This window comes from Panthera tigris, chromosome A3 (assembly GCF_018350195.1).
Source record: "Panthera tigris isolate Pti1 chromosome A3, P.tigris_Pti1_mat1.1, whole genome shotgun sequence".
Taxonomy (NCBI): domain Eukaryota; kingdom Metazoa; phylum Chordata; class Mammalia; order Carnivora; family Felidae; genus Panthera; species Panthera tigris.
The window spans coordinates 127,664,024-127,682,258 of NC_056662.1; the positions used below are offsets into that span (position 1 = coordinate 127,664,024).

General features: G+C 41.3%; 1 protein-coding gene across 4 annotated transcripts in view; it reads left to right on the plus strand.

Annotated features, from left to right (window-relative positions):
• The first annotated feature begins 6,897 nt into the window (after nt 1–6,897).
• NBAS (NBAS subunit of NRZ tethering complex) overlaps nt 6,898–18,235 on the plus strand; it is a 328,450-nt gene continuing 317,112 nt past the window's right edge. For 2 of the 4 annotated variants that reach the window (XM_042982471.1, XM_042982472.1), the window contains exons 1-6: nt 6,898–7,080; nt 9,391–9,445; nt 10,848–10,946; nt 11,653–11,689; nt 14,391–14,468; nt 14,822–14,869. In XM_042982471.1, the coding sequence (XP_042838405.1) occupies nt 6,964–7,080; nt 9,391–9,445; nt 10,848–10,946; nt 11,653–11,689; nt 14,391–14,468; nt 14,822–14,869 (434 nt within the window). In that variant the 5' untranslated portion in view covers nt 6,898–6,963. Of the gene's footprint in view, nt 7,081–7,418; nt 7,635–9,390; nt 9,446–10,847; nt 10,947–11,652; nt 11,690–14,390; nt 14,469–14,821; nt 14,870–18,235 lie in introns of those variants that run through there. The other 2 variants (XM_007080697.3, XM_042982473.1) reach the window with 2 other exon arrangements.

Consider the following 18,235-nt stretch of genomic DNA (forward strand, 5'->3'; position numbering starts at 1 on the left):
TTCCACAATTGTGTTATTACATCTCTCCATTTATTTAGCTTCAATCCATCCATCACTTTATCTTATTTTTTGATGCTTCCGAGTATATTACAGATCATCTACCTTTGTTTTTAAAGTTTCTTTATTTTGAGAGAGAAAGTGTGGGTGGGGGAGGGGCAGAGAGAGAGGGAAAGAGAATCCCAAGCAGGCTCCACGCTGTCAACAAGGAGCCTGGCACAGGGCTCAATCCCACAAATTGTGAGATCATGACCTTAGCTGAAACCAAGAGTTAGATGCTTTAATTGACTGAACCACCCAGGCTCCCCACCTTTGTTTTTAAACCAAATAAAAGAAAATAGCTCGTCCTACTAGTAAGTCAATATTGACTTATTTACTAATATAAATTAATTTATCTAAATTAAATACATTTAATGTATCTTTTTTGTTTTACCAATTTATTTGCTCACCTCTCACACTTGCTGCTTATGTTTGTGTTTGTCACTGTATGTGGGTCTGAAAGGCCTCTTCCCAAGTTGTCGTTCCATATGATTTGTGAGCAAGGAAAATGGGGGTGGGGGGGAATGGCCTGTGTGAATTGTGTAGCAAATTGGAGTAAAGGATCTTTAAGTAAAGGGCTGGAGAGTTTTTCTTACCTGATACCATTTATGAACTTTATGATGTCTATTTGGCTGCCAAGAGATGTTATGGCAGACTTAGAATAGTTTTAGAAGAATAAACTGGGTTTCTGCAAGTTTTCTGGAGGAAATAGAATGTCTTGAGTTGCACTCAATATTATTTTATTATTACGACTACAATTCTCTTCATAAAGAGCTAGTTTACCATTCAGTCAAGCACAAATGTATGACACCTATTACAGGTTAGCATTTAAGTGTCTAAATTCAATTCTATGCAATTTCAAATTAAAAATGGAAGCAACTTCATGTGATGTATTAATCTGTTTGATTTTTAATATGCAGAAGCATAAAGGGTTAAATGCTGAATCGTTAATGGCTTTTGGAATAATAGGCTTTTCAGCTGATAGAAACTACAAAATGAATCTATCAGTTAATGATCGCTCTACATGGAAAAATTAATAGGAAAAAAATGATTCCTTTACATAAGATATTGTTACATAACTTTTGTCTGGTTCTAAGGTAGAAATGTCTATGGCTATCAGCATAGTGAAGGGGAATTATATTTTAGTTCATCTGAGGTGTAATGATATGATGTGAGGGTAGGAAGAAACAAAAAAAAATTTTTTTTAAGTAGGGTTCATATCCAGGGTGGCGCTCAATGCAGAGCTTGACCTCATGACCCTGAGATCAAGACCTGAGCTGAGTCAGATGCTTAACCAACTGAGCTACCCAGGCACCTCAGAATGAAAAATTATTTCCTGTTTTTTACCTTCCCCTCAACAAAGGCTTATAAAAACATCAGATTGCTTCTTTTTAAAATGCCTATCTTGGAATTGTCTCAATTTTTATTTCAATCTTACTTCTTAGCAGCTCACAGAGTTACTATCTGTGTTAGTTATTTGGAAAACATAATGTGCTTTGAGAATAAATTATTCATGATTTAAACCATCTTCAAACCAGGCCTGGACTCTCAGCTAAATGAAGAAGTGTTGGATGATCATGGTAGCATTTGGCAAACAAAGTCTAATACACAATATATTTACTTTCCCTAGCGACAGAACAGGTTGACAATATTCCCATTCCACATGTTAGTACTTGTCATCCAAAACAACGCATTTCCACTTTCAACCATCTAAGGGCTCCATCTATACCCTGGGTGATGTGCTATGGTGTGGGGAAAAGTGCACAGGATCAAGACCTGATGAAGTGTGTTTGAATTTTGGATCTGTTGTGATCTAGGATTGCTCTGAGCTTCAGTTTTTCATGAGGATGAGAGTTTTATAAGCCATGAATACTATCAATGTATTCATGCAGTAATACCATGTATATATTATTAATAACTCAGAAGCAGCATTGCAGATATCCATATAGTAAATATAGATTCTAAATTAGATAAATCTGCAAGTTCAGTTGGTAGAAATGTTGAAAGACGTGATTTTAATGTGTTGAAATTCAACTCAAATTAAGACGAATGCACTGGCTCACTTAGCTAGGAAGACAGGAGTACACAGATGTCACTTGTTTCAGGCATGTTAATATCAAATGAAGTCTTTATCTCTCTTGTTTTGTTTTGTTTTGTTTTATTTTGTTTTGTTTTCATTCTCATTGGCTTCATTGTCTTTCCATGCAGATAGGGTTTTGTGTGTGGTAAGATGACTGCTAAAACTCCCAATTTGTGTCCTTCAAACTCTGTGATCCAAAAAAGAAAGGTGCTTTTTCCTCCATTTCCATTTTAAATCCTTCCTTCCATCCATCCATCCATCCATCCCAGGGAAGAATTCTCCACCCAATGCTTGAGGTCAGAGGAATGGGGCTCTCTGAGATATGGATTGAAGAGGCAGAGTTTGGGGATCGGCAGCCCCACTAGAATTACATGACTTGAGTGAAGGGAGAGCAATTGAAACAATTATCCAAAAGCTAAAAGCTGGGCAGACGTTCTGGAGAACAGTATGGCGGTTCCTCGACAAACTAAAAATAGAACTACCCTACTATCCAGCAATTGCATTATTAGGTATTTACCTCAAGGATACAAAAATACAGATTCAAAGGGGTACATGCACCCCAATGTATATAGCAGTATATAGCAGCATTATCAATAATAGCCAAACTATGGAGAGAAACTAAATGTCCATTGACTGATGAATGGATAAAGAGGAGGTGATACACACACACACACACACACACACACACACACACACAATGGAATATTATATTACTCGGCGATCAAAAAGAATGAAATCTTGCTATTTGCAACAATGTGGGTGGAGCTAGAATGTATTATATGCTAAATGAAAAGTCAATCAGAGAAAGACAAATACCACATGATTTCACTCATATGCGGAATTTAAGAAACAAAACATATGGGAAGGGGGGCAAGAGGAGGAAGGGAAACTAACAAGAGACTCTTAAAGGTGGAGAACAAAATGAGGTTTGATGGAGGGAGGAGGCAGAGGGATGGGCTAGATGGGTGACAGGGATTAAGAAGGGCACTTGTTATGATGAGCACTGGGTGTTGTATGTAAACAATGAACCACTGAATTCTACTCCTGAAACCAATACCATACCACATGTTAACTAAAATTAAAAAAAAAAAAAGAATGGTCGCTGTCACTACATCAGTCACACTAAGAGAATCAGGAAAAGAGTCTTGCTGTACTTATGAAATACACACACCCTCTTCACTCTATCACAACTCTCTTGCTCTAAATTAGTGTGCCCATCATCTTAGTGTGCCCAGGACAGTCCTGTTTCATGCCTGTTTTCCTAATAGAATTATTAAAATTATATCTTTTCATTCTCAAAGTGTCTCAGTTTGGACAATCAACCAGACAGTTACTGAAAATCAATTAGCAATTCGGCTCGAGCCCCCCATCTGTCTTAAATCATCCTGATCCTTAGACTCAGCTGAACTTTGATTTGAACTTTGATCACTTCTCTGCCTTTCTTGTCCACCCCAGTGTCTGATGCTCTACACTTGGAGCTCTTCTCAGGACATACAGGACATATTCGTTCCATTTTCTTTCCTTTTAGTGGTCACCTCACTTTCTCTTTCCTGGGCTTTTCCAGATATCAAGTAGTGATGAAGAGGGCTTCATAACCTGCCTATCTATCTGCTCAGAGCATCTCTGGGAGCGGAATTTCCCCTCTGGAAATTGCTCCGAGTTAAATGTACAGTCAAATAATGTAGTTTCAGCCCATGCTCTTTGTTTCTTCAGAATAGAGGCTTGCATGGATCACTTAGGCATGGCCTTATGTTTCCTGTTCTGTTGTATAAGCTCGGGCAAGTGGGGTCGGGGTGACGATGGATAATGCAATTAATACGGTGCGATGGTGCCAAAAGAAACACATTTTCTTGGTGATATGTTTGCACTTGTTCTCTTCACACACCAGCTGAGAAGGAAGCACCTGTGTCAGCTTGGCCAGGAGCCCCCTGGCTGCTTGTGTGCTGGATCAGGTGGAGGTCGTGAAGGGCATGGATGAGACAGAAAGCAATCTCATTCTCTGTCCAAAATACTCGGATTCGATAGGGAGGAGTGGATAGCCCTGGTGCGCAGACTTGGGAGAGGGCAGGACCGAGGCCGTGCAAGTTCAGGGACCACCCTCACTATGCGTTCTGAATAAATGGAGCTCCTACCCCTTTGTATTCTATTGCATACAACATCTGCATGCACATGTCTGGTGTCTGCTGCTCTGAAGAAAAGTGCTTAGGGGGAAACAACATGTAAAAAAAGGTTTGGGGGGAAGTTTTTCACTTATTCAACAAGTAATGTGTATTTTGTCTTGCACTCTGTGCCAGGTGCTGTTAACATATTCTGGGGGATGTAGCAGGGATGTGTATAGTGTGTGTGAGATGACAGAAAATACATGTATTGATCTCTGCCCCTGGTTCCTAGCACAGAGCTCCTAACATCCTTATAATTTCTTAAATGATAATACTAGGAGTATCTCTTGTTCTAATATTTGTCTTTGACTCTGTCCCTAATCCAGGGCTCCTAAAACTTTGTAAATTCCTAAGTGATAAGAGCACGAGGAGTGTCTTTTGTTCTAACAAAAGTAAGTCTGAGTGGGCCCCTGGATGACTCCTCAATGGCAGCTTGTCACGAGAAAGACCAAGCTATGATTAGAAACTTGGAATTTTCGGCCCCATCCTCCATTCTTCAGAGAGAGGAGAGGAGCCGGAAATTGAAGTGAATTAATAATTGATCATGCCTCATGAGGAAACCTCTATAAAAATCTCAGTAGTCAGGGGATTGGAGAGTTTCCAGGCTGATGAATACAACCACACTGCGGGGGGGGGGGGCGGTGATGTACCCCAACTCCAGGGGAACAGAAGCTCCTGCACTCAGAACCCTCTGAGATCTCGCCCTATGTGTCTCTTCATCTGACTGTTCATCTGTATCCTTTATCATATGCTTTAACAATCTGGTAAACCGAGGTGTTTTCCTGAGTTCTGTGAATTGCTCTAGCAAATTAATTGGACCTGAGGTCTTTGGAATCTCTGATCTATAGCTGGTTGGTCAGAAGCACAAGTGATAAGGTGCTCCAATGGCATAATTGGTTAGCATGCAGTACTTACACAGAAGCACAGGTGATACCTTGGGCTTGCAACTGGCATCTGAAGTGTATGTTTGGGAGTGTGTGTGTGTGTGTGTGTGTGTGTGTGTGTTGGACAGGGGTAAGTCTTGTGAGATTGAGCCCTTAACCTGTGGAATCTGATTCTATCTCTGGTTTGATAGTGTTGAATTCTTGGAGACTTTGCTGGTCTGAGAATTGCTTGATGGTGTGGGGAAAAACCTCTGCACATTTAGTAACCAGAAGTGTTGTGTGTGAGTAGGAGGCTCGCAGGGAAGACACACGTAGTAGGGAAGAACTGGATTTTCCCTACACAAGTGAAAAGCTGAGTTTTTTCCATTTTAACATCTGTATGCATATAGTAGTGCACTCTGTTATGGCGGAGTCTACATTTTAGTGAATGGGGACAGACAATAAACAAATACAATAAAACATACAGCATATAGCGTTTTGGGTGATAAGTGTTATGGAAAAAAGCAGAGAAGGTTAAGGGAGATCTACAGTTCAGAGCAGGTGGTTGCAAATTTAAAAACAAGCAATCAGAATAGGCTTCAGAGATAAGGTGACATGTGAGCAAAAACTTAGAAATAAGGGAGAGACACAGACAAATATCTGGGAGAAAACCTTCTAAATAGAGGGGACAGCCCATGTAAAGTCCCTGAAGGGCAAATGTGCCTGGTGTGTTCAGAAGGAGTAAGGCCCCTGTGGCTGAAGGTGGTGGGAGGAGGGGGGAGGAGCAGGAGAGGAGAGGAGAGGCAAGGGGAGCTGGTAGGTGAAATAGGGCAGGCTTTAAGGTCATTTAACTTGGAAATAAATGGGAGGCCTAGGCTTCCCAGCTGAGGCTTTTAATTGCATTATTGCCTAACGCATCTTGATGGATATTGTGCAATTTAATTCCTGCAGGAAATGTTCAGTATTTGTGTTTCTTTTGAATGTGAGACAGGCTAATTCCTTGCACACTGTACATTCATTAGGTTTACAATAAGCTCTGCTTTCAAGTACAGGGCTTTCCACATAGAGGCACTTGTTAAATGAATAAATGAACAAATGAGGCTGGCATTTTAGCTCCCTCCAAGTAGGTTCTCGATGTATTATTTCAAGTTTCTTGCCTCCATGACCTTTTCTCACTTGGGCTCTATTCAGCTGCCTGTGCTCTTTCAACTGTATATTTTTCTGCCTGTCTTTGCCCATCCCATTTCCGCTTGCTTGAGACGCTCTCCCCAAACCTTCTTAATTCTGCCTAATATTAAAGACCCAGGACAAGCTCCACTTCCTCCGGGAAGCCGCTCCAGACTCTCTGAACTTTGTTGCCTTTTCTGAGCTCCTATAGCATTATTCGTCTGACAGCAATCATTGGCTTAGTATCTACCGAGTTGCATCATTTTTGGTGTTTATTAAAAAAAAAACAGTTTGCACTCTTTCTATGCATTTGCCAACAAATACGCAAATGAATGTTAGCATCTTAGGAAGATACTTTCACCATTTTTGTTTTATAGAAGCTGGCTGGATACGAGGGGCTCAGACTTGGCGCATCTGACGCAGATTAATAAAGAAGCAGTGCACCGGGACCAGGACCTAAATCGTACTCCAGACAAGCCAAAGTCACCGTCCTTCCTATTCATTAAAGGGTTAATCTAGCACTTCCTTTCCACGCCCAGCTCCACGCCCAGCTAACTCCACCCCTCCCAGGGAGTCTTAAGCAGCCGCGGTGCAGGAAGCTTGTCCTTGGCGGGATGCCGTAGTGGCCCTGGCCCGGTGGCTCAGTTGCCCCGCGAACATGGCGGCCTCCGAGTCAGCGCCGGCGGTGAATCCAGGCACCGCGGAGGCTGAGGAGGAGACGATTCTCTATGACTTGTTGGTCAACACCGAGTGGCCCTCGGAGACAGAAGTGCAGGTGAACCAGGCCCCTCCAGAGCTGCGGCCAGCATGGCGCGGACGCTGTCCGGGCAGAGCCACGTAAACTGGAGCCACGTAGGGGAGTGGAGCCGGGTGGGAGGGGGAGCAAGGTTCCGCCGCTTGTACCGTCGCCTTGGCAACGGCACCGCGGGCTAGCTGGGGTCTGGTTCCGCTAAAGCAGGGGTACCTGAGATCCCTCCTGGGCTCCCAATTCTGTTGTCGGGATAGAACCTCGGGCTCTGGGTCTCAGTTTCATTGTATTTGGAGGGGAGGCACAGCGTTGGGACTCCAGGGTCCTTCTGCTGTCTGGACTCTGGGTGGTCCTTTCAGGAAGGCGAGGCAAGAGCTGACCAGGGCTGAGCCTCATCTGCAGCGGGAGAACTTTCCAGGACCCTACAGTCATCTCAGCAGCTGGAGGGCCGCCACTGAAACCTTTACTCCTCCTTGGGGCTGAATTGCGCCCATTCTTGTGTACTTCAGTAAAGAAGCATTTAGTGTGCTTGTATGTCCGTCCATGTCCCAAATACTGTGTTGGGCGCTGGGCGTAGGAAGGTGAATAACTTTTGTGGTGCCTGCAGTCTAGACTGGGGCCAGTCCAGTAAACATTTTTCATCACTTAGCGTAATTGCGCTGTGCTGGTGGTGTGAACAGAATGCTGCCAGAGGGAAAAGTGAGGAGGTGCTGATCCGCAGTTAGGTTTCCTGCTAAAGAAGGGGTTCTAGAGGTTGGTAACCTGCATTGGACCTTAGGGTCTGCAGTCATTCCTTAGAGAGGGGCCTCTCAGCGCAAGGTGAATAGTAGGGGCCAGGAACCCACATTTATTCAACACATTTTTTGAGTGCCTAACTTGTGCCAGTCATTGTTTTCGACTCAGAGGATGCAGCAAGGGCCAAAAGGACTTTTATTAAAATCAGGCAGTCCCACCATATGAATTCTTTTTTCACACCTTTCCTGGGTGTTTCTTTACTAGAGAAACTACTCATTTTCTTATAAAGTTTGTAGTTTTTCTTTAACCTCCTTCCCCCTTGCAGTTTCTGCTTGTCTTGAATAATGTATTTTTTAGGCTGGCAGAGATCTGCATACATACTACTGTTTTTCGAGTACAGTATTTACTTAGTTGATGTTTGTCTTGAACAAAGTGAATATTGTAGGTCCTGCAGCTAGGATGTTGTTGCTGCTGCTATTGGTTGAACAAATACTGGTTTTCACTGCGTAGCACCCAGTGGTTAATTACAGGAATGTTTCAGAATGCTTAACATTTTAAATTGATTAAAAAAAGAAGCACAGTATCAGCTTCCATTGAAACCTCTGAGCACTTTTTTTTTTTTTTTTTTGGTTCTATTGATTTCAGCTGTCTAACTTCAAGCTCTTGGAAGGGCAATTGCATCTGATTCATCTTTATAACCCTCCCCGGGACCAAATTGTGTCTTAACTGCAAAGCGGATAATCGGTTCATGTTTGTGGAATGGAATCATTTTTCTGTGCTTTTAAGACCTATCTGTCTGCCCTTACTGCTCCTTCCTTAACAGTACATGAGTGCGTTTTATTCATTATTTGTTGCTTCTGCTATTGTTTACCCTACTCGGTTTAGTCTATACTTAAGGAACTATTTACTACAGCAATTGTATATCCGTGTGTTAGTGGGATTTCCTCTGTGGGCCTGCAACAAATAATAAGCTTGCCTCCAAGATACGAGTTTATTAATCCGTATGACCACTTTTCCAAGCAAAACTTAGGCCACTGTAACCCACCCAAATAGCCCGTGCTGGACTGGCAACTAGTATGGTCTTGGGCTGGTGTTTTGATGTTTGGTGTTTGAGGGGCACTTGGGTGGCTCAGTTGGTTAAAGGTCCGACTTCAGCTCAGGTCATGATCTTGCAGTCTGAGTTTGAGCCCTTCATCGGGCTCTGTGCTGACGAGTCGGAGCCTGGAGCCTGGAGCCTGCTTCAGATTCTGTGTTTCCCTCGCTCTCTGCCCTTCCCCAACTCATGCTCTGTCTCTGTCTTTCAAAAATGTATAAATGTTAAAGAGAAATTAATTACGTGATGTTTGGTATTTGACTTTCCATCTTGAATCTTTGTATTCCCTAGCAAAGTTTGTGCTGACAAATGCCTATAACTCCACTGTGCTCAGTTTTGCTCTCACTGTTTTCAGTCCTGCTTTTCCTTCTTTTGTCTCTGAATAGTAGTTTTTAAATACTGGTAGCTGTACCCTGTACTGAGCATTAGCAAAAGAATATAATTTTACATGTTGTGTAAGTATCACAAGAAAATTCTCAAACGTAATACATTTTTTTTTCCAATTGCAGTCTAGAGGCAACCGAAAACATGGTGCATACTTTATCATCACCAAAGCAATTAGAGGTAATGTAGCTTATTTATTTTTCTCTATATAATGATAAGAGCAGATGATTTTTTTCCCATTTCATTTGTAACTTTATTGTTTTTGAAACTTTAGGAGTTTTAAAAATGTTCTTTAGACTTATAACGGAAAGCCTGATAAAAGTGAATAGCATACATGTTACCTGAATTTAATTTTTTATATGTATGCGTATTAATTACGTATGATGTATGGGTATATAGGTGTATATGCCGATATATGTGTGCATACACACATTTTTAATGCAGTTGAGAGCTAAAATATGGCTTAACTTTAACCCTTATGAATGTATTCTAGAAGAAATGAAGAAAATCAAATCCAGTATGGGTCCCAGAGAGTCTAGACATTGAAAGTGAAAAGACAATGACCAGCTGTTTTAAGTGGTTTACACGATATTTCTGCTACATCTGGCCAGAGTTCTTCAGATTAAATATTTTATCAACCAGAGCATTCATGTAACTGCTGACAGAGTTTACCTATACATACGAGCTCACGGTATCAGAGCAAGTCTTCAGCATTTGTTGCTAAGCTGGTGCTATGGGGACTTTATGTACATTTATTGATACAGTCCTTTACCACACCAGCAAGGTAGGTACTGTTATGACTTCGTGTTTTTAGATGAGGAAACTTGCCCAGGATTATTCATTTGGAATTTGCATGTCTTTCTGCCTCCAAAGCTCATCCTCATAACGCTGGTGAATTTGAGCTACTTACACAGAGAAGATTCAGTTTCAAAGGAGTCGAGTACTTGAAATTAACTATTTTATCTCCTGATAAAGATTATTTTCTGATACAAGCGCTAGCATTTTCAGTTTTCATTGTGACTAATGTTTTGAAATTTTGAAAATTTGGAAAATGTACCCAGGTGATAAAATTCATTTAGAGAAATTTAGAGAATATGGAAAACCACAAACTTGAATGAACAATTTCTCATTTTACCACCCAGAGAAAACCTGTTGCCCTTCAGATCTTTTTTCATTGATACACATCTACATGTTCACACACACATACACGTTTTATTTTTTTTTTAGTTTTTTTAATGCTTATTTATTTTGAGAAAGGGGGTGTGTGTAAGCAGTGGAGAGACAGAGAGAGAGAGAGAGAGAGAGAGAGAGAGAGAGAGAGAGAGACAGAGCGAGAGAGAGGGAAGCCCAAGCAGATTCCACAGTGTCTGCACAGAGCCTGATGTGGGGCTCGATCTCACAAACTGTGAGATCATGACCTGAGCCGAAATCCAGAGTCGGACGCTCAACTGACTGAGCGACTCAGGTGCTGCCACACATACACATTTTGATAGGATCATATAAAACATTATTTGTCAATAGGATAGTTAACCTTAAAAATAAAACTGTCAGTTATTTTACCAGTAAAAATGGGTTTATTCAGGAATAACAGAATTGCAATTCAGGGCATGCAAGTTACAGCAAAACTACAGCCAAGTTCAACAGAGGAGGGGAACGTTATTTTCTGGAGGAGGAAGAAGTTGTGAGAAGTTGTTTTGAACTAAAAAGCCATTGGAGAAAAGCGTTCTGGGTGATGATGGTTTCTCATTGCCCGAATTGCAGAGGTAGTCGATTTCTTATTGGCAATGTGACAGTACCTCTCTTCCTTGTTGGGGCCTGTAACAGGATATTTTCTTGTTGATGACTCTTCTGTTGAGGTCTGATGCTTCTTCTTGTGGTTAATGTCAAGTGGTACTGCTCTCCCTTCTGGCCTCCTGACTCGACTTAAGTGAGGTGTCCCTTTATTTTCAGTGTGTTAGAGATTTGTGTCTGCTTGACTTCTGCATTTTAGGTATTATTTTTTAAAATCTTTGCTACAAAATATAATAGTATCTTAATTTTTGTACAACTATTTTGGTTTTAAAGGGTGGTTACTGTGACTTCTGTATGGTTTTATTAAAGCCTGTTAGGTGAAATTTACATCTCAGACCACCTTTACTTTTTTTATACTGTTAGAAAATCCTTCAAAGTTTTGAGGAACAAAAACTTGGGCCTTAATATAAAAAAGTACATGATCTTATAAAAGTTACAGTGCGTATTAGATTATATTCCCTTATTTTAAGAATTTTGTTCTACATATTTTGTAATGACTCAGCAGTATGTTTTAGGTTTATTGTCGATGAAGCTATTGTGAAAGTGATTCCTAAAGAATAGCTGATTCACATTTGGTTTTGCTATTTTTATTACAGATCGTTTATTATTTTTACGCCAATACATCTGGTACAGGTGAGTGTCGCTTCAGAGAATAGTATGAATGTCAAATACAAATATTATCTTATTTATGATTTGAGTTTTCAGAATTGAATCCCAGATTGTGATACAGATGCTGATGTTCCGGTGAATAAAATAGACCTTCTCAAACATTTGATATAGTGACAAGGTAGCTCAGTTGACTTAGGGTAATTTTTGTTCCTTAGTCCTTATTAAGAATATCTCAGGATGACTTCTGCTTCTCTGAGTATTCTCAGCCTTATCTTGAATGCCCACATGATGTGTCTGTAGCTTGGGGATCTTTTTAAGAACAATTTTGCTTTTTACTGGATCAACAACTCTTGTGATCAGTATTCAGTTGCTGTGCATGGGGGGGGCAGGGGGTCCTTTATGTTTCTGTTCTTGGGGACTTTTTCGTTCTTTTTAGTGTTAAGGATGTTTTAGGAATGGTGCAAGTTTTCAGCCTTAAAAGAAACAAATGATCATTCTGACAAATGATACAGTTCTGCTCTTAGATAGGTATATAGGGATTGTTTTATAGATTTATTTAACACAGATTTTTTTTTTTTTCCTTAAGGATATTTAATCTTAACCGCTCCAGAGATAAAGAGACCTTTAGCTCTTCTCTAGGATTAGCTCTGATGTTTTTATGCTTTGTGTGTGTGTGTAAATTTAATCTTGTTTTTTAGGGGGTGTGGAGTATGATAGGGTAAAGAGATGAGAGTGGAGGGAGGGGCAAGGATGGGAGAGGAGTTTAGAAGTAGGCTATTTTTTCCTGAGCTCACTGGGTGATCTAGCTTGCTAGTCCTGAACATCTTTGGGAAGTGTGGGCAGAAAATATCCAGTATAGGCCAGTGCACCTTGAAGCGATTGTCTAATCTTCTGGAGGATATGTTTTGTTACTTTCATAAGTAACGTGAAGTTAACTGAAAAAAGTTCAGTTTTTGCTCTTTCAGTTTATGGTAATTAAAACTAAAGGTTTTGGGGCCAATATTTGTTTCAAGTGGCTTTTTCTTTTAAAGTTTTTTTTTTTCTCTTTTAAGTATGAAATATTACAAACAGAATTATAGATACTGTAAGTTATAACAGGTTTATTATATTATCTACTTGTGTAGGCACATATGCCTACGTGTGATTTAGGCAGTTGTTTGCTCCAGATCGCCTTCTCTCTCTTTGTGCAAAATGTTACAACTTGAGGTGCCCCCTCCCCCCTTCCCTTGGGAGGATGGATATTCTTCTCTTCCATCTGTTGATGTTATCACTCACATGCGTGTTTCCTATCTTTGTTATGGTATTTCTGTAACTACCATGGTATTAAATATTTTGTGTTTTAGAAATGAATGCAAGTACACTGAACATATAGTACTGATATATATGTATATATATTTTTTTAACTGGTTTTAAAGTTTATTTATTTTGAGAGAGAGCGAGAGAGTGTGTGCGAGTGGGGGAGGGACAGAGAGACAGGTAGAGAGAGGATCCCAAGTGGGTTCTAAGCCACCAGGAGCCCCATTACTGACATATTTTATTTATTTATCTAAAACAAGTATTGTCATTTTATCTTGTTTTTTAAAAATTTTTTTTGAAAGAAGGCGCAAGTGAGTGAGGGGAGAGAGAGAGAATGAGGAGAGCGAGAGAGAAGCGGCTTCAGCTCATCATCCCATGTGGGATTTGAACTCACAAACCGTGAGATCATGACCTGAGCAGAAGTCAGATGCTTAAAGACTGAGCCACCCAGGCGCCCACCGATATATTTTAATTATCTTTTTAGCCTACTTTTTTTGTTTTCTATTTTACACAATTTTTGTTTTGTTCTTTTTGTTTTTTTTCTTTCACTAGCTTGTTTTCTTTATTCTTCTTTTCCACCTATTGTCTTGATCTCCTCCCGTGTCACTCTTGCTTTGTTGTATCTGCTCACGCACCCACGGTGGATCCTTCCCTCCTGTCTTTTGTGAATGATGTTAGTATGAGTTTCCGCTTAGCTACTCTTGCACCACTTGAGTGAATTTGACATTGCGGTCTGATCTTGCATGTAGTAAAGGCTTGGGGTTTTGTTTTTTCACAGGGGAGTTCATTCCCATGCCCCCACAGACCAAATTCTAGACTGAGATGAGCTTCTAGAACACCCTCCCCCCCTCCCCCGGGGCCCTGGGTAGGCTCAGGCTCTTCCGTCACTCAGTGCAGTCTCTGATGGGTGCTGGCCTTTGCAGGAGTCTCCCTTCCAACTCCTGTTCTCCCTGTGCCCCGCGGCTCATTTTCTGTCCCAGGTGTTCCCTCCTGATTTCATACCTGTAGCCAATTCTAACTTTAAGTTCCTTTTTCATTTCTAGTGCTTGGAGATTTCTCTTTCTTTCTTACGAAATTTGTTACCGTTGAGTCAGAATTTCTAGGCAAGCATAGAAGGAAGGGTTTCTTACAAGCTCACCTCTGCTATGTTACTGGCATCCTCCACAACCTTTCCTTAGAAAGCTTGTAACATTTATACTTTTGAATATACCACCATGTTCTTCTGGAAAAAGAGTTATGTATCTGGTCAGAAGTTTCAGATAAGCAATTAGTAACTTTGGGTTTTAGGTTTGCCCATATTCGAATTTTATATTTTAATGGAAAAAAAAATCCTCTCTTGTTATATAGATCTGTATGCTTTTTATAACATTTATCTACTTATATGTATTTTTTCTGATTAGATTTTAAGTTAGTTAATGTGTTGTTTCAGCCCTGTGCCTTTTTTGCTCCCTGATGGACTGGTTCGCTTGGTTAATAAACAGATACATTGGCATTTGGTACTTGCAAGGTAAGGTATTAAAAATTGATACAGTTTTCTTTAGTGGGGTTAGCACTTCAGTTTCGTTATGGATATTGGGGTCCTTTTGTCTTGCATTCTTGTTTGTTTTTTATTGTATATAAATTCCTTTTACATATTATTTGTTACATATTATTTGTGTCTCTTCAATGAATTCCGCTGTATTGAATCACTTTGTGCACACTTTGGTACCTTTTATGCTCGTTTAATTTTGAGGTCAAAAGTTGGATAATTGAAGGTGTGAAAAAGATAAAAAAAAATTTTTAACTTCTTAGAATAATTTCATCTTTGAAGACGGCTACAAATATTCACGTAATTTTTTTTTTTCCCCCTCTCTATGAAAGCAATGGAAAAATTTTGGCTGCTGTTCAAGATCAGTGTGTGGAGATCAGGTAATTGTTAATATTACTCCTATTCAGAATTTTCCCTTGAGAAAATTTTCCTTCATTTATGGGAACTAAATTTTTTGAAGGGCTTATTTAAAGGGCTTTTGCTCTTAACTCCCATAATTTTGTGGGTTGGTGTCAAACGGCAACTTCTGCCAATTACAGGACAAAGGACGCTTTGTTAGAGTCACATGGTCTACTTCCCCAGATCCCTCTCTTCTCCCCTGGGCAGTTGTACTTTTTCAGTAGACCAGGCACATCTTCAGAACTCTGGGAGTCACTCTTGGTTGACTGGTCACTGCTAAGTCCACTAAAACAGATGCTCAAGAAGGTATTGAAAAAGTAGGGGCCGCCTTGCTCTGTTGGCCTAAAGCTGTACGTGGAACATGAGTCTGCAAGACGAAGAGTACGTATTACTTGAGACCAGTGATAGTCTCTGTCCTTTTGAGACATTCGTCGGTATTATGTACACATCTGAAAGTCTTCTCTAAGCTGAGCTTTTCATGTACTTTATTTTTAAGTAATATATCAGTTGTGAAAGAAGTAGCAACAACAGAAAGTAACTCAGGAAAACTAGTTAATTTTTTTTTTTTTTTTTTTTGGAAATTAGCACTAGCAGACTAAATGTGTTGAACTTCTAAAATTCGAGGCTACTTCTTTCTGCAGGCAAGGCCTGACTCTTGGTTTTCTTTTTTTTTTTTTTTAAATTTTTTTTTTTTTCAATGTTTTTTATTTATTTTTGGGACAGAGAGAGACAGAGCATGAACGGGGGAGGGGCAGAGAGAGAGGGATACACAGAATCGGAAACAGGCTCCAGGCTCCGAGCCATCAGCCCAGAGCCTGACGCGGGGCTCGAACTCACGGACCGTGAGATCGTGACCCGGCTGAAGTCGGACGCTCAACCGACTACGCCACCCAGGCGCCCCCTGGTTTTCAAAAAATAAGTAAGGAGATCAAAATTTTAGGATATCGGTCAAAACTTTTTACCGATACTTCATTATTTTTGATTAAACATAGTATAACGTGCATTCAGTTGTTCCCACCCTGGTGCTAGCTTTTTGTGCAGTTTCTTTCTTTTTCCAGTTATTCAAACAGAACTGGACCCCTCACCTTTTTGGGGAGTGGACAGAGGGCTTGCCCCCATTGGGGCATTGACTTCAGATGGGGAAGCTTTGTTTTGTGATCCCTCTTGAAATCCTCAGGATGGAGAGGATTGGCACTAATGACAGGCTTTCAGAACTACATTGTTTGGGGCGCCTGGGTGGCTCAGTCGGTTAAGCACCAGACCTCGGCTCAGGTCATGATCTCATGGTTCGTGGGTTCAAGCCCCACGTGGGGCTCTGTGCTGACAGTTCAGGGCCTGCAGCCCACTTCAGATTCTGTCTGTCTCTCTCTCTCTCTCTCTCTCTCCCTCCCCCTCCCCCGCTTGTGCGCGTGTGTGCACTCTCCCCTCCCCCTCCTCCTCCCCCTCTCCATCTCTCCCTCTCCCCCCCCTGCCCCCCGAGAAAGAAACATTAAAAAAAACTGCATTGTTTAATTTGGCATGGCTTTAAAAAACAGACCCTTCTTCTTTTCACAGCATCAGTGAGCGTCAAGCTGGCACAGTTTTGAACTTGGCACTGCTGGTAGAAATGGGTTCGCACTTGCTCTCCGTGTGCTGTAGTGACGTGAAATCTGTCTGAGATGTGTACTTGTGGTGTGACTGTACAAAAACAGCGGTTAGTTGTCAAAACCTCCATCTTTCTCCCGTGAAATGAGAACATCCGTGGAATGATTTTAGGTGTTAGGGTCAGAATGTGCGTGTGGGGATGGGATTGATATTTGGGCCAGTGAAGAGGAGTTTGACCGGGGGTCTCTAGAACTTGGTGATAACATTTTTGAAGAAAGGAAGAAAAAAATCATTTGTTTTTATAAAAGGATTTGCTACTGGATTGGTAGAGTGTAAAATATTTATAAAACTTGTACATACGTCCAACTCTAGGAATTCATTCACGTAGGTGGTGATCGAGATGAGGGGCTGAGGGAGGATTTCCAGGCAGCTGAAGTGATGCTCATCGAAATCTTGGCCATCTGGTCTGTAATTTGCAAAAGCTTTTGGTCACATTAGTGTATCTGGGGACTCTTACGTGGTAGAGCACGAATTCCACCAGGAAGCCTTTCAGGAACATACTCCCTATGGATCCTCCCCTTTACGCTCCTGAAATAATCAACACAGTACTGTACTTTGTGATAAGATAACACCAATGACGTTGGGCACCCTTGCAAGTACTTCACAGGTGTTAATTCATTTCATCCTTGCAGAAGCCCCGTGAGGTAGCTTTTGCTATTTTTCTCCATTTTAGAAATGAGGAAGCTGACACAAATGGTTAAATTTCTTTCTTGAGGATTTGAAGTCTGCTGTCCCAGCTTTGGTCTTCCTGCTCTTATCCAGGAATGTATACTACCTTTTGGTCACGTTGTTTAGCCATGTATGCTTGTATTTTTACACGTGGGTTTCCCCTGGTCTAGTTAGCACCGCTGCTTTGCACAACCCCAGGGTTGTCCTTTACCTCAAAATTCAGTGTGAATGGGCTCTGGTGTCTGCGAGGCCACTGTGTGTCTTGGAAGCAGGCCCTGTCTGTTTTCCCGAGCACTGGATGTTTCCTTGAACATAATCGGTGCTTCGTTGATGTTTGCTGAATAAGTAAGGTGTTTGCGAGTGGGACAGAGGCAGCAGACGCGGGGAGTGCCTCACCGGGTATAGTCCGCTGACTGCTCAGCCTTGGCAGTCTTTTCCTTCTGCTGAATCAACAGACACACACAGTTTGTAGGGACCTGAAAGGAGAGTCTGAGCGAAGATGTGGAGTCATCATTCAAGAAAAAGGGGTGGGGTAGATCCTCAAAGTAAACCCTGTGAACGGTGGCCGAACCTGAATACTTAAGACCTTTCTTCTTGCTCTTCCACGTGTATTTTGTACTCCGGTGCGAAGAACACGTCCGATGCAAGATTGGCGCCGTCGTGATAGGAGTAGGCCGCTGGCGTTCGGGAAATACTGTTTGTATTAGACTATGAGTGGTAACTCTAGTGTCCGGGGTCCTTATTCGTTACTTGGAAGCAGTCATAAATAGCAAATGGCAGGGAAAAAGATGGAAAGCTGAAACACATGTTAGTTTTAGTTTAGAGAGAGCCCTGCCTTTTGTAAGATCGGACTAGGGCCGCTGTGTGTGTGTGTGTGTGTGTGTGTGTGTGTGTGTGGTGAGCGGCAGGTGGCCCCAGTCACTTGCTCTTATCTGGCACACCTAACCTGCTTGTGTGCGGGGCTCCCGTGGATGAAAAGTGACTTGTTGTGAATTGCTACTTTAATCTGTAATTTGGCAGTAAGTAGGTATTAT